General features: G+C 55.4%; 1 protein-coding gene across 4 annotated transcripts in view; it reads left to right on the top strand.

Annotated features, from left to right (window-relative positions):
- Positions 1–3,970, top strand: part of RFX2 (regulatory factor X2) — a 97,165-nt gene extending 93,195 nt beyond the window's left edge. For all 4 annotated transcript variants that reach the window (XM_037824021.1, XM_037824019.1, XM_037824018.1 and 1 more), the window contains 3 exons: positions 168–321; positions 1,747–1,789; positions 2,279–3,970. In XM_037824021.1, the coding sequence (XP_037679949.1) occupies positions 168–321; positions 1,747–1,789; positions 2,279–2,391 (310 nt within the window). In that variant the 3' untranslated portion in view covers positions 2,392–3,970. The remainder of the gene's footprint in view (positions 1–167; positions 322–1,746; positions 1,790–2,278) is intronic.
- Positions 3,971–12,398: the final 8,428 nt, after the last annotated feature.

Raw genomic sequence — 12,398 nt, 5'->3', positions numbered from 1 at the left:
GCGCCCTCAAATCCCGTCCCGAAGTGTTTGAAGCCAGGGGCCCTGAGGGGTGACAGCGACAGCAGGGGAGCCGGGCAAGGCTGTTCCTGGTGGGGGGAGAGGGGGGCCGGGGAGAGGCTGGGGGTCCCGGCCTGGAGGCGTCAGGGCCCCTGTCTGGCCGCCCCCAGCTCCATGGTGATCCGGGACCTGACGCTGCGCAGCGCCGCCAGCTTCGGCTCCTTCCACCTCATCCGCCTGCTCTACGACGAGTACATGTTCTACCTGGTGGAGCACCGCGTCGCCGAGGCCACCGGGGAGACGCCCATCGCCGTCATGGGGGAGGTGAGGGGGCGCTGGGGGGGGCGGGGCCTGCGGGGGAGGGGCTGGGAGTACACGCGGGGCGGGGCCTGTGGGGAGGGGCTGGGGAGGGTGCACGCGGGGCGGGGCTTGTGGGGAGGGGCTGGGGAGGGTGCACGCGGGGCGGGGCCTGTGGGGAGGGGCTGGGAGGGTGCACGTTGGGCGGGGCCTGCGGGGGAGGGGCTGGGGAGGGTGCACGCGGGGCGGGGCCAGGCCTTCGGAGACGGTACACGCTGGGCGGAGCCTGCGGGGGAGGGGCTGGGAGAACACGCGGGGCGGGGCCTGTGGGGAGGGGCTGGGGAGGGTGCACGCGGGGCGGGGCTTGTGGGGTGGGGCCTGCAGGAGAGGGGAGGGCGGGGGGAGGGTGCACTTGGTGTGGGGCCTGCGGGGCGGGGGTGGCTGGGGGTCCCCACTGCCGAGGAGCAGCGGGCAGCCTCCTGGGGGGAGATGGTGGACCCAGTGAGCCCCGACAGAGCGTGACCCAAAGAAAAATGTCCCCGCCGGCATCCACGCACCCTGGCTCCTCTGCCACCCCCTGCCTGGGAACTGGACCAGCCACGGCTTCTAAAATGAGGCCTAATTTCTCCCCACCCCTGTCCACCGTGGTTTGTTTTTACTTTCCACTGTGGCAAAATGCATATAGCATAAGATTGACGGAACCATTTTGAGGCTTACAATCCAGTGGCATTTGGTATAGTCACAAGGTTGTGCAGCCATCAGCTCTTGTAGTTCCAGAACGTTTCCGTCGTCCTAGAAGAAAACCCCTGAACCCCTTAGCGGCCCCTCCCCAGCCCCTGGCCCCCACTAGTCTGCTTTCCGCTTCTGGGGATTCACCTCTTCAGGACCTTCCGCGTGGGTGGAATCGCAGAGCACGTGTCCTTTCGTGCCTGGCCCCTTTGACGCAGTGCGATGGCTTTGAGGGCCGCCCGTGTCGCATGGGTCAGGGCTCCCCTCTTTAGGGCTGAATCCCCTCCCGTCGTCTGCACGGGCCGCACTCCGCTTCTGTCACCGGCCGGTGGGCGCCGGCGTGGCTGCCACCCTCTGGCTGTGGTGAACAGCCCGCAATGGACGCTTGCATGCCAGTGTTTGTCTGAACACCTGTCCTCATTTCTTTGGGGTACACACCTAGGAGGGGGACTGCCGAGTCCCTCGGTTGTTCTGAAGAAGAAACGAAGTGATGGCAGTCAGGGTTTTAGTACATAATAAGCCCAGGATCCCCGGCAGCTCCTCCTGCACCACTGTCCCTCAGAGGCCACCAGTTGCCCAGTGGGAAGATGCGCCATGCTCAGCTCGCTGCCTGGCACCGGACCCGGGCACAGACGCGGGTGGCCTTCATGCTGGGCACAGACCCGGATAGTTGACCGTCATCCGTGTGTGGGTGCCGCCTGACCCCCGGCTTCTCTCTTTCAGTTCAACGATCTTGCCTCCCTGTCGCTGACACTGCTTGACAAAGGTGGGTGAGCCCAGGCCTGCCGGGGCGGTTCTCCCCAGCCTCCTAAGAAGCAGGTGGAGTCAGGGCAGCCCTGGGGTGGGTGGGGGGCCTGGGGAGCCGCATCCAGATGGGTGGGTGGGGGCAACCCGATGGTGTCATTGTCAGGTGGTTCCCCCGGCCCCTCCAACCCAGGCCAAGAGGAGAGGCGCCGCGGGCAGACCCTGGCAGCTGGAGGACAGGGAGGGGAGGACAGGTCTCTGGCCCTGCCACCGAGAGGGCACGCAATCCAGGCAAACAGGAGCCAATGCAGGGGTCTGTGCTCACCAGGGAAGACTCCCCAGGCACGGGCCACCCAGGGGCGTTATGGGTAAAAGGGCAAGGCAAGCGAAGACCAGGGTTAGCTCAGGCCAAAGGCCGAGGCGGGATCCAGAGCCAGCTCTCGGGGGCCGTGCCCAGGCTGAGCGTGTGCTGCTCTCTGTCCCCCCACCCTCCCCAACGCTGACCCTGCAGATGACATCAGTGACGACCGCGGGAGCGAGGCCGACGCCGAGGCCCGCAGCCTGGGCGAGCCCCTGGTGAAGCGGGAGCGCAGCGACGGGAACCCCTCCCTGCAGGGCTTCTAGCCGTGGGCGGGCGCCCGCCTGCCAGGGGGCATCAGGGGTCCCAAAGGCCCGGCCTCCCGGCGCCCACCGCAACAGTGCCTCTTAGACACCGCCACCAGGGTCAGCGCCTGCTAGAGGACACAGGTCCCCGCGGAAGGCAAGCAGGCGCTGGGGCAGTAGCCCTCGCTGGTGGCGGCTGCCCTGGTGCCCGTCGGAGGAGGAGGGTGGGAGCCGCTGACCGCCGGAGCACCCTGCCTTTCTCAGCCGAAACTCTCCTTTGCTGCAGACGTCGCCTGGGTGAGATGAGAGGGGGTGCCTTCCAACAGTCTTCTGGTACCAATCGTCACCATATTTAAAAAAAAAAATTGTTTTAAAGCAGTCAGAGCCAGGGAAGGAAGGGACAGCTTTCCCCCCTCCTTGTCCTGCTGCCACTCCCACTCAGGAACGGAAAGTCCAGCCCCCCCCGCCCTTGTGCCTTGGGTGGACAGATGTCCGTGGGCTTCCTGCCCTCTGGCCAGAGCCACCCTCCGGTGCCCGTGAGAGATGCACCCCCAGACGGCAACAGCCGCTCCACAAACAGCCGGTAACTTCCACGCTCCTGACGCCTGTGCCCCCCACCCGGTCCCACCCGGCTCAAAGAACCAGCCACCAAACCACGCCCACTCGTGCCAAGACACAGCCGTGCCTTTCAAAACTCACAACCAGAAGCTTTAGCAGCAACCGGAAGGGTGTGGGGGGTTCAAAGTTCCCAGTCAACATGGAGCCAAACAGCAGGGCCTGTTTTGAGGCGGCCGGGCCTCCAGCAGGTGGGCTTCCTGCCGTGTCTGCAGACAGCGGTGCCCATCCCTGCTCTTCCCAGGCTCCCGGCCAGCGTCCCTCTGAGCTAGCAATCCGGAGCAGTCTGACCCCGGCCAGGTCCCACCTCAAGTCGTTCAGAGTCAAAACTCTCCTCTCTGGGGCACACAAAAATGCCCAGGCCTTCCCCAGCCCTGACCCCGGACTTCAGTTTCTCTCCTGTGCATTTGTCTACCCCGTGCAATAGTTCTGCCCCAAAACCAACTGCCAAGCAGAAAGACAAACCTCTGGTCCAGTCGGCACCATCTTACAAAATGTAATCGTTTTTCTTTTTTGGAAATATGTTTATGCTGATAGTTTGTGCTCTCATTGTTATTAGAACATTTCTTATGGATGTGTATGTTGCAGTATATTCGGTCCCCAATATTTGTTCTCGTTCACACAGACGGTACTAACGTCAACTCACGTGGCCTTTAAAAATAGTTTCCGTCAAGAGCAGTGGGCGTGCTGTGCCTTCCCAGGCCAGGCGTGCAGGGAGCATGGAAGACAGACGCGTTTATTCTGGAAAAAAACCCATCACACTCGCAATGTTTGGTCTTGTAATTCAAGAGGTGGGTCAAGTCAGACAGAAAGAATGTTCTCAAAATGGGTCTCCCCTGTCCCGTTTGAAGCTCCCTGTTATGGACTGTAACGGCCTAGCCTGGTTTTCCTTCCGCATGTGGTAACCAGTACAAATGGGTTTCCCCGAGAGGCCCCTTCCTCTCCTTTGCAGGGATTCCACGAGAAGGAATATAAAGCATAGCAAAGCACACGCCTCCAACCCGTTCTCATTCTTCGTAGAGGTAAACACTGCGCGTGTCCATTTGGGGGGTCACGAGCTGCACCCCAGCCCCTGCCCCACACGATGCCCCTGGAGGATGCCACCCGCCCTCCTCCCTCCTGGCCAGCGCCCCCCACCCACCCTGGGACAGCCAGCTGGGCAGGGCCATGTGGCCAGGAGAGGGGCACCAGGCTTCCTGCAACACAGGGGCCCCGGAGCCGGGGATGGCCAGCGCACCTGCCTCTGCCCGGGACAGGCCGATCGCACGTTGGCATTCGGAGAACAAACAGATGCTCCAGCTGCTGGTGAAACCCAGTGGGCTGGTCTCGGGGTTCATTCGGTACAGTGGTTGTTCCATCCCCAGGGAACCGGCCTCGCTCAGAGCAGGGTAGGGGCCAGGAATGTCCTTTGTCCAGAGACTCTGACGAGGGGAGTTGCGGGACTTTGAAAGAAACCCTCAGAGGAGAGTCACAGGCTCAGGAACCTGAAGGGTCCACAGGCCGGAGAATGTTCTGGCAAGAGAGGGACACAGTTCCTGGTTAGCTGCCCCTAAAGGCTGTTTCTCAGGTGCCAAGCAAGCACCCCACAGCACCCCCAGAGGTTCTCTGCCTTGCCCCAGCCCAGGCCCCTCTCTCCCAAGAAGAGGGATGGGGGACCCCAGGGGACCCTAAAGTCATCCATCACTTCCCTGGGCTGGGAACTCCAGGGCCTGCGCTTGGTTTAATGTTCTCCTGTCGCCACCTTGAAATTCTCCACTCTTTTTTTTTAATAGTTTTATTGAGATGTATTCACATGCCCTATAGTCGTCCACAGCGTACAATTAGTTGTTCCCAGCACCATCATATAGTTGTGCATTCATCACCACAGTCAAACTTGCAACATTTTCCTTACTCCAAAAAAAATAAAAACAGAAGTGAAAAAAAGAACACCTAAAACTTCCCATCCCCCCCATCGCACCCTATTTTTCATTTACTTTTGGTCCCCATTTTTCTATTCATTTGTCTATACACTGGGTAAAGGGAGTGTGAGCCACAGGTTTTCACAAACACATGGTCACCCTGTGTGAGCTACATTGTTATACAGTCGTCTTCAAGCGCCAAGGCTACTGGGTTGCAGTTTTACAGTTTCAGGTATTTCCCTCTAGCTATTCCAATCCACTAAAAACTAAAGAGGGATATCTATACAGTGCATAAGAACGCCCTCCAGAGTGACCTCTCGACTCCATTTGAGATCTCTCAGCCACTGAAACTTTATTTTGTTTCATTTCACTTCCCCTTTTTGGTCAAGATTTTCTCAATCCCATGGTGCTGGGTCCAGGCTCATCCTCAGGAGTCATGTCCCATATTGTGAACTTCTCCGCTCTTGAGCAAAGGGTCCCACACTTCCCTTCTGCACTGGGCCCTGCAAAATTATGTGGCCGTTCCCAGGGATCCCGGCAGGGTGGCCTGAGCCTGAGAATCCCAGGGGACGCGCCAGCTTGACCGCACCCTCACCGCCCTCCACCTCGGACCCGCATACTCAGGGCTCCCTTAGCCTAGGGCCTTCAAGCCCAGTCCAGCCCCCAGTGGTGGCGAAGGGGTCCAGACTCCCAGGAATGAGCGAACTAGGGTCCCAGGTGTTTTACTGCCCTCGGGAGGGGAGCCTCCAGGAGCCTGGGGAGGAAGACAAGTCATCGCGGGGTGTCCCACCCAACCCACCACACCCTTCCCTGGTCCCATCGTCTTATCTTTCTGGACAATCTCCTGAGCAGGTTTTATCCTCACTCTACATAATGGGGAAATTGAGGCCCAGGGCGGTGAGCTTGCCTGGGATCCCGCAGCTCGCGAGAGTCACGGTTTGGGGTCGACCCAAGGGCAGCCCATTCCCAGAGCCCATGCACCCCTCCCACTGCACCCTGATTTCTGCCTGTGTGATTTGGTTGAGGGCTGAGGGGTCAAGGGTCAAGGGTGAAGGACGTGAGCTCGGAGCAAGTTCACGAATAACAGAATCCAAGAGGGTGGGCATTGGCGGGAGTAAAGGAGGCTGTACCCCCTGGGCTGAGGGGGTCTACTTGGGAACCATCCCCACCTGCCACTCAAGTCAATGGTACAAAAGTAGCTTCTGGACTGAACTTCGCTCTCAGGCAGATCTGGGTGCCGATTCAGGCCCCAACCTCCTAACCTGGGGAACGGGAATCCGCAGTGCTCTAAGGGGGCCACGTTAGGATTCTCATGACCAAGGACAGCAGCTAAACACTCAGCTAAAAGCATTTCGCAGGCGTCCGCTCATTTATTCTATAACTGATGTCAAGGATCTGGGTCTGAGGCAGCACGTTGAAGGGGCTCGGAAAATGGCCATGGACTTAGGACAAGGATGTGCAGGGAAGTAAATGGATTCAGCGAGTACTGACCTGCACAACTGCTGGGAGGTGAACCCGACAGACCAAAATGCCCACCACGGAGCTTTCATTTTGTGGGGGGTAAGGGGCAGACACTAAACCATGGGCACACAGAATATGGGAAGAGGCTTGGGTGACTGGCCAGGCAAACTGGGGGTTCGAGCTCTGCAGATTCAATAAAGCTCTGTATTGGTGGCAGTTCCAGAAGTGGACAGGGCGGCTGTACATCCCAGCCCTGCTTCTCGCTGGCAGTGGGGCTGAATCCATTAGGATTGGGCTTGGCAGGAAAGGACCAGGCCCCAAGAATTAGGAGCTTCAACAAGATGGAGCCTTTGCCTCTTGAGTGAGAGCTCAGACATGTGCGGTCTGGGGCTGATCTCGGGGCACAGAGCCCCGCACTGTGCAGCCACCTCTTGGCTGTCCTCATGGTCCAAGGTGGCGGTGTTCACTTTCCAGGCAGCAGAACAGAAGAAGGGGTGAAGGAGCAGAGGGACAAGGGCTGCACGCTAGAGGTCTCCCAAAGGAGAGTTCCAGAAGCTGTCACTACTTCCATCGCATTGGCTGGCTGTTCCAGTTTGCTAAAGCTGCCGTTATGCAAAATACCAGATGTGGATTGGCTTTTATAAAGGGGATTTATTAGGTTACAAATTTACAGTTCTAAGGCCATAAAGGTGTCCAAACTAAGGCATCAACAAGAGGATACCTTCACTGAAGAAAGGCCAATGGCATCCGGAAGACCTCTGTCAGCTGGGAAGGCACGTGGCTGGCATCTTCTGCAGCGTTCTGGTTTCAGAAAGGCTTTCTCCAAAATGTTTCTGGGTCTCTGTTATCTTCTTCAGCTCCTGTGTATCTAAGTGTTGGGGTCCTCTCTTAGCTCCTCTGGAGCAAACTCTGGGCTCCATCTCCAAACGTCTCCAAGCATCTCCAAGTGTCAGCTCTTAGCTTCTCTCCAAAATGTCCCACTCAATTCTTCTTGGGGCATTTTGTCCTCTCGTAGGACTCCAGTGATTTAATTAAGAGCCACCCTGAATGGGCAGGGCCCATATCTCCATGGAGATAATTCAATCAAAGGTCTAGCCCACAGTTGATTGAGTTGCATCTCCATGGAAACAATCAAAAGATTAGTGTGCTCTCACAAAATTGCATTAAAGAATATGGCTTTTTCTAGGGGGCATAATATATACAAACCAACACACTGGCATTTAGTTCTGTGGCCACACCTCGATGTAAGGGAAGCCGGAATCATCCCCACTGGGGGAAAGCCTGGGATGGGGACCTTCCCAGAGGCAGGTAGAGCCTGGAATTGTCCCAGATTGAGGAGGGAGCCAGGAAATGTAAAAAGTTCTATTAATTTCCATTCTCCCCTTCTTCCATAGTAATAGAATTTTTCTTACTCTGACCGTCACAGTAAGACTACGTGCTCTAGCCTTCCACCCTTCTTAAGTCGAGGATGTTATCAGTCCGATTTTTCTGATGAGGAAACAGCTGTAGAGGTTCCATAACTTGTGCAAGTCACCGTGGCCGAAGGCTAGTTGTCCACCATTTCCTCTTCTTCCTCTTTCTTGGTACCATTTTTAGGCAGGCCCGATGAGCATCTGGTATAAATGCTACACCTCTCAGCATCTCCCAGCCTCCCTTGCAGCTCGGTGGCTGTGGGACTAAGATTTGGCCAAGGGGATATAAGCAGAAGTGCACACAGTGTCTGGGAATTGCCCTTTAGAAGTTGAGGGCAGTGAGGCTCTTCTTTGTCACTTCTAAGCCTTCCTTCTGGCTGGAATGCAGATGTGATGGCTGGAGCATGCACAGCCATCTGCGACCTTGAGGTAGAAGTCGTGATAAGGATGACAGAGTGGTGAGATAGAATGAACCTGAGTCCCTGATGACCTCAGGGCTGCCAGCATAGCCCTGGATGGCCTCCAAAGTTCAATAAGCTGTGAGTGTGTGTGGACACACGCTTGCCAGAGGGTTGGAGGGTACTAAGTAGGAATGGTGGGGACTCACAAATGTTCCTGCCTTCAGGAACTCTCTGGTCACAAGAACTCTGAACCCAGATGGGAGTTGCCCCTTGTGCCGGTTTCGATGTATTACGTCCCCCAAAACACCATGTTCTTTGATGCAGTCTTGTGGCGACAGACCTATTAGTGTTGATTAGGTTGGAATCTTTGGATTGGGTTGTTTCCATGGAGATGTGACCCACCCAACTGTGGGTTAATACCTTTGACTGGATTGTTTCCATGAAGGTGGCCCTGCGTGTTTGGCATGGGTGTTCCTGCCAGAGGGAAAATCTCCCCCTTCCTGGCACACCGGTAGCACTTTGCCAGTTCCTCAGTTATGTGTGTGTGTGTGTGTGTGTGTGTGTGTACAGCCCCCACCTCCGAGAGAGCTCCTGAAGGCAGGAACATTTGTGAGTCCCCACCATTCCTACTTAGCAGCTTCCACCCCTCTGTCACCTCACAGTGACAGCCACCACCCACCCACCTGCCTGAGCCAGAAACCCGGGGAGTCACCCACGTTGTCCTGCTCCCTCACCCCTTCTAGTCCTCAAAAATGCCCGTAATCCAGTCACTTCGCCCTGGTCGCCACTAGCCAACTCCTCCTTGGCCAAGAGAGGCAGCGTGGAGAGGGGCTGGGGGGCCACCCCAGAAAAAGACGGTCCCAGGCCGAAAGTCCACCTCCGTGGTCACCAGCTTGTGCCCTCGAGTAAATTACTTAAGTCCATTCTCTCATCTGGAAAAGGGGATCATAGAAATACCTACTTCACCACGTTGTTGTAACAAAAAAGTTAATACACAAAAAGCACTGACATAAGCTTTCAATAATTGTTAGCTGTTATTAGTGTATTATCAAGTTTTCTCAACCTTGGCGTGAGGGCCGGAAAAGTCTCGGGGGTGGGGGCTGTCCTGAGCATCGTGGGATTTTAGTGGCATCCATGGCTTCAGCCACTGGACACCAGTACACATGTGCACAGACACATGTGATGCCCGAAAATGTCCCCAGACGTTGCTGAGTGTCCCCTGGGGGGCAGAGTCACCCCTGGGTGAGAACCACTGGGATAAATAATTATTCTGACCAGTTCGCTGCATCATTTTCGAACCTCAGTAACAAGGTCACTTGTCTGTCCCACCTCCTGTGCCCCATGCAAATCCCCCACCATTCAAAGCTTCGATTTCTTGCTCCTGGAAGTCACCCCACTGTCTCACTTTTGGCTTGTCCACTGTTCCAGTTTGCTAACGCCCCTGTTATGCAAAATACCAGAAATGGATAGGCTTTTATAAAGGGGGGTTATTTGATTGCAAATTTACAGTCTGAAGGCCATGAAAATGTCCTAATTAAGGCATCAACACGAGTGTACCTTCACCGAAGGAAGGCCAGTGGCGTCCAGAAAACCTGTCAGCTGGGAAGGCACGTGGCTGGCGTCTGCTCGTTCCGGGCTGTGTTCCAGCTCCTCTCTCAGCTCCTGTGTGTTCTTGGTTCTTTCTCCCAGGGCATTTCTCTCTAAGCACCAGGGGTTCCTGTCTTAGCATATCCCAGGACACACCTGGCCTAGCGTTTCCAAAGTGTCAGCAAAAGTCTGCTTTCAGCGGCCATCTCCAAAACGTCTGTCTCAGCTTCTCTCCAAAATGTCACTCTCAGCTGCTCTGAGCTCCTCCTGTTTGTGAGCTCTTTTATAGGACTCCAGTGATTAAATCAAGACCCATCCTGAATGGGCGGGGTTCATATCTCCATGGAAATAATCTAATCAGAGGTATTACCCACAGTTGGGTGGATCACATCTCCATGGAAATATCCATTCAAGAGGTCACACCCTAATCAAAAAGAGTAACCAATCTGCCCCCACAAGATTGGATTAAAAGATCATGTCTTTTTCTGGGGGACACAATATATACAAACTGGCACATTCACCATTATGCTCGTCCCACCTAAGCCCCAGGCCACCCACCGCACACGTGCACATGCACCTCCCACTTTTGCGCTCATCCTAACTGGCACCTCCTCCAGGAAGCCTCCCTTGATTTTCCCCAGCTAGATCAGGATCATTCACACCCCGTTTCTCTCACACCATACTTTACTGTAATCGCTTGCCAATCTCTCCTTCCCATAAGCTCCATGGGGGAAGAGCTGTCATCTGTCTGCCTTGCCCACCACTGTATTTCCCAAATCTCGTGTATGTTCAACAGACACTTCCCGGATGGACAAGTGAGTGAGTGAGTGAACGAATGAATGACAGACTGGGGAAGGCTTCTTGGAGAAGGGGCTGTTCCTGATGATCACGGGAAGGGGGCGGAAATGTGACCCATCATTGAAGGAGCGAGAAGGAAGGGCCGAAGTAAAGAAAATCAGGTTCCTTCAGGAGGTCACCCCGGTTGGGGGTGGGGGGCGGTTGACATAATCAAAGCTGGCCTTTAGAAAGGGTGATTCTGGCAGAGCGCATTACACCGAGAGAAACTGGAAGCGGGGAGCACAATTAGGCACCTGTGAAAACAGTACAAGTGTGTTTCGGGGTCCAAATTGGAGTTGGGGCAGTGGGGGTGGAAAGGGGGGTGACGTGAGAGGCACACTGGAGCTGTTTGCCAGTCAGCAGGTCAAGAGGGTTAGGAGCTCATGCTCATGGGTTGTGACCAGTTTGGTTGGTTGGTTGGTTGTTTTAAAATGGACCAGGAAAGAAACAGAAAAATCAGGTGTGTCAAATATAATAAAGTTTTGCTTCATAAAACTTTTATTTCCATATATATGAGGTATCCCCACATACAAACGTATATAGTACTGGGCTGCAATGTAAAATGTATCAAATATATACTGAAAGCCACCATACTGAAGAGTAATTCTCAACCTATTTTGAGATCATGGCCCCTTCTAGAAGCTGATAAAAGCTACTGACCTTCTGTAATGGACGTGTGGGGGGTTTGGCTGTTGGGCATCCATCCCCCCTTCTTTTGGAGTAACACCCCAATTCTCTTTGGAGGAACTGCCTTCCTCCAGTGGGTCTAGACGCCGTCGCTGTGTAGACGGCACTCACATGTGGAGGGAGACAGCTTCACATAGGGGGATGAGCTTGATGTGTGTGGGGAGCTGCAAGGAGCCAAGGGGCTGGTGCAGAGTGAGTCGGGGGTTCCTTCCTGTCCTGGCTGAGAACCCTCTGGGTTTCCCACCACACTCAGCACACAGCCCCAAGCCCTCCTTAGGATCCAGGACACCCTTCAGGCTCTTTCCCCCAGCCCCCTCCAGCCTCATCTGACCTCCCGCCCCTCACTCATCCTGCTCTAGCCACAACGGCCACCTTGCTGTTTCCCCAAATCAGCCACTCATTCTCCCTGCCTGGAACAAGTTCCCCAAAATCTCTGCATTGTCAGCTCCTCTCACCCTTCTGGTCTCAGTTCAAATGCCGCCTCCTCCCAGAAGCCCTCCCTGACCACCCCCATCCCCATCACTCTCACCTGGTTTTATTGTCTTCACAGCCTTTGTTTTTAAAAATGCTCTACTGTCATTCTTGCTTGTGATTTTTAGTGTTTATTATCTGTCTCCCCATCCCTACCACAGAAGAGGCACGCACTCAGTAAACACCTGGTGGAGAAACGGGTGGACTGGATTGGGTCAGGGATCGGGATGGTGGAAGGGATTTAATAATGTGTCCTGCCAAACTGGTCCCATATGACACACTCTCCTCAGAACCTGCATCGTGAGCTCTGTGACTAAAAGACGGCAAGCATCTGAAGCTTGGGCATTCTTGAGGGGGAGCCCTGCTGAGTCTGGAAAAGGTTCCCACTCCCAAGACCCAGTTTCTTCTCTTTGCTCTTTGATCTAATATCCCAATAACATTCCAGCATATTCCTTTGCTGCTTAAATTTGCCAGAGGTGGGCCTGGGGGCTTTGCAATCAGTCTCTGAACTGATACACCCTCAGTGCCATGCATTTTCCCCTCAGGATCAGGAGGGATTCTCAGGCCCCCTGAAGCCCACCCAGGATCAGGAGCCCCTATTTTACAGATGGTGCATCCATAAGGCTTGGCAACTGCGGGATCAGGCCGGGAGCATAAGT

The sequence above is a fragment of the Choloepus didactylus genome (genome assembly GCF_015220235.1).
Source record: "Choloepus didactylus isolate mChoDid1 chromosome 25 unlocalized genomic scaffold, mChoDid1.pri SUPER_25_unloc1, whole genome shotgun sequence".
NCBI lineage: Eukaryota > Metazoa > Chordata > Mammalia > Pilosa > Megalonychidae > Choloepus > Choloepus didactylus.
This window is presented reverse-complemented; position numbering and strand designations above follow the sequence as displayed.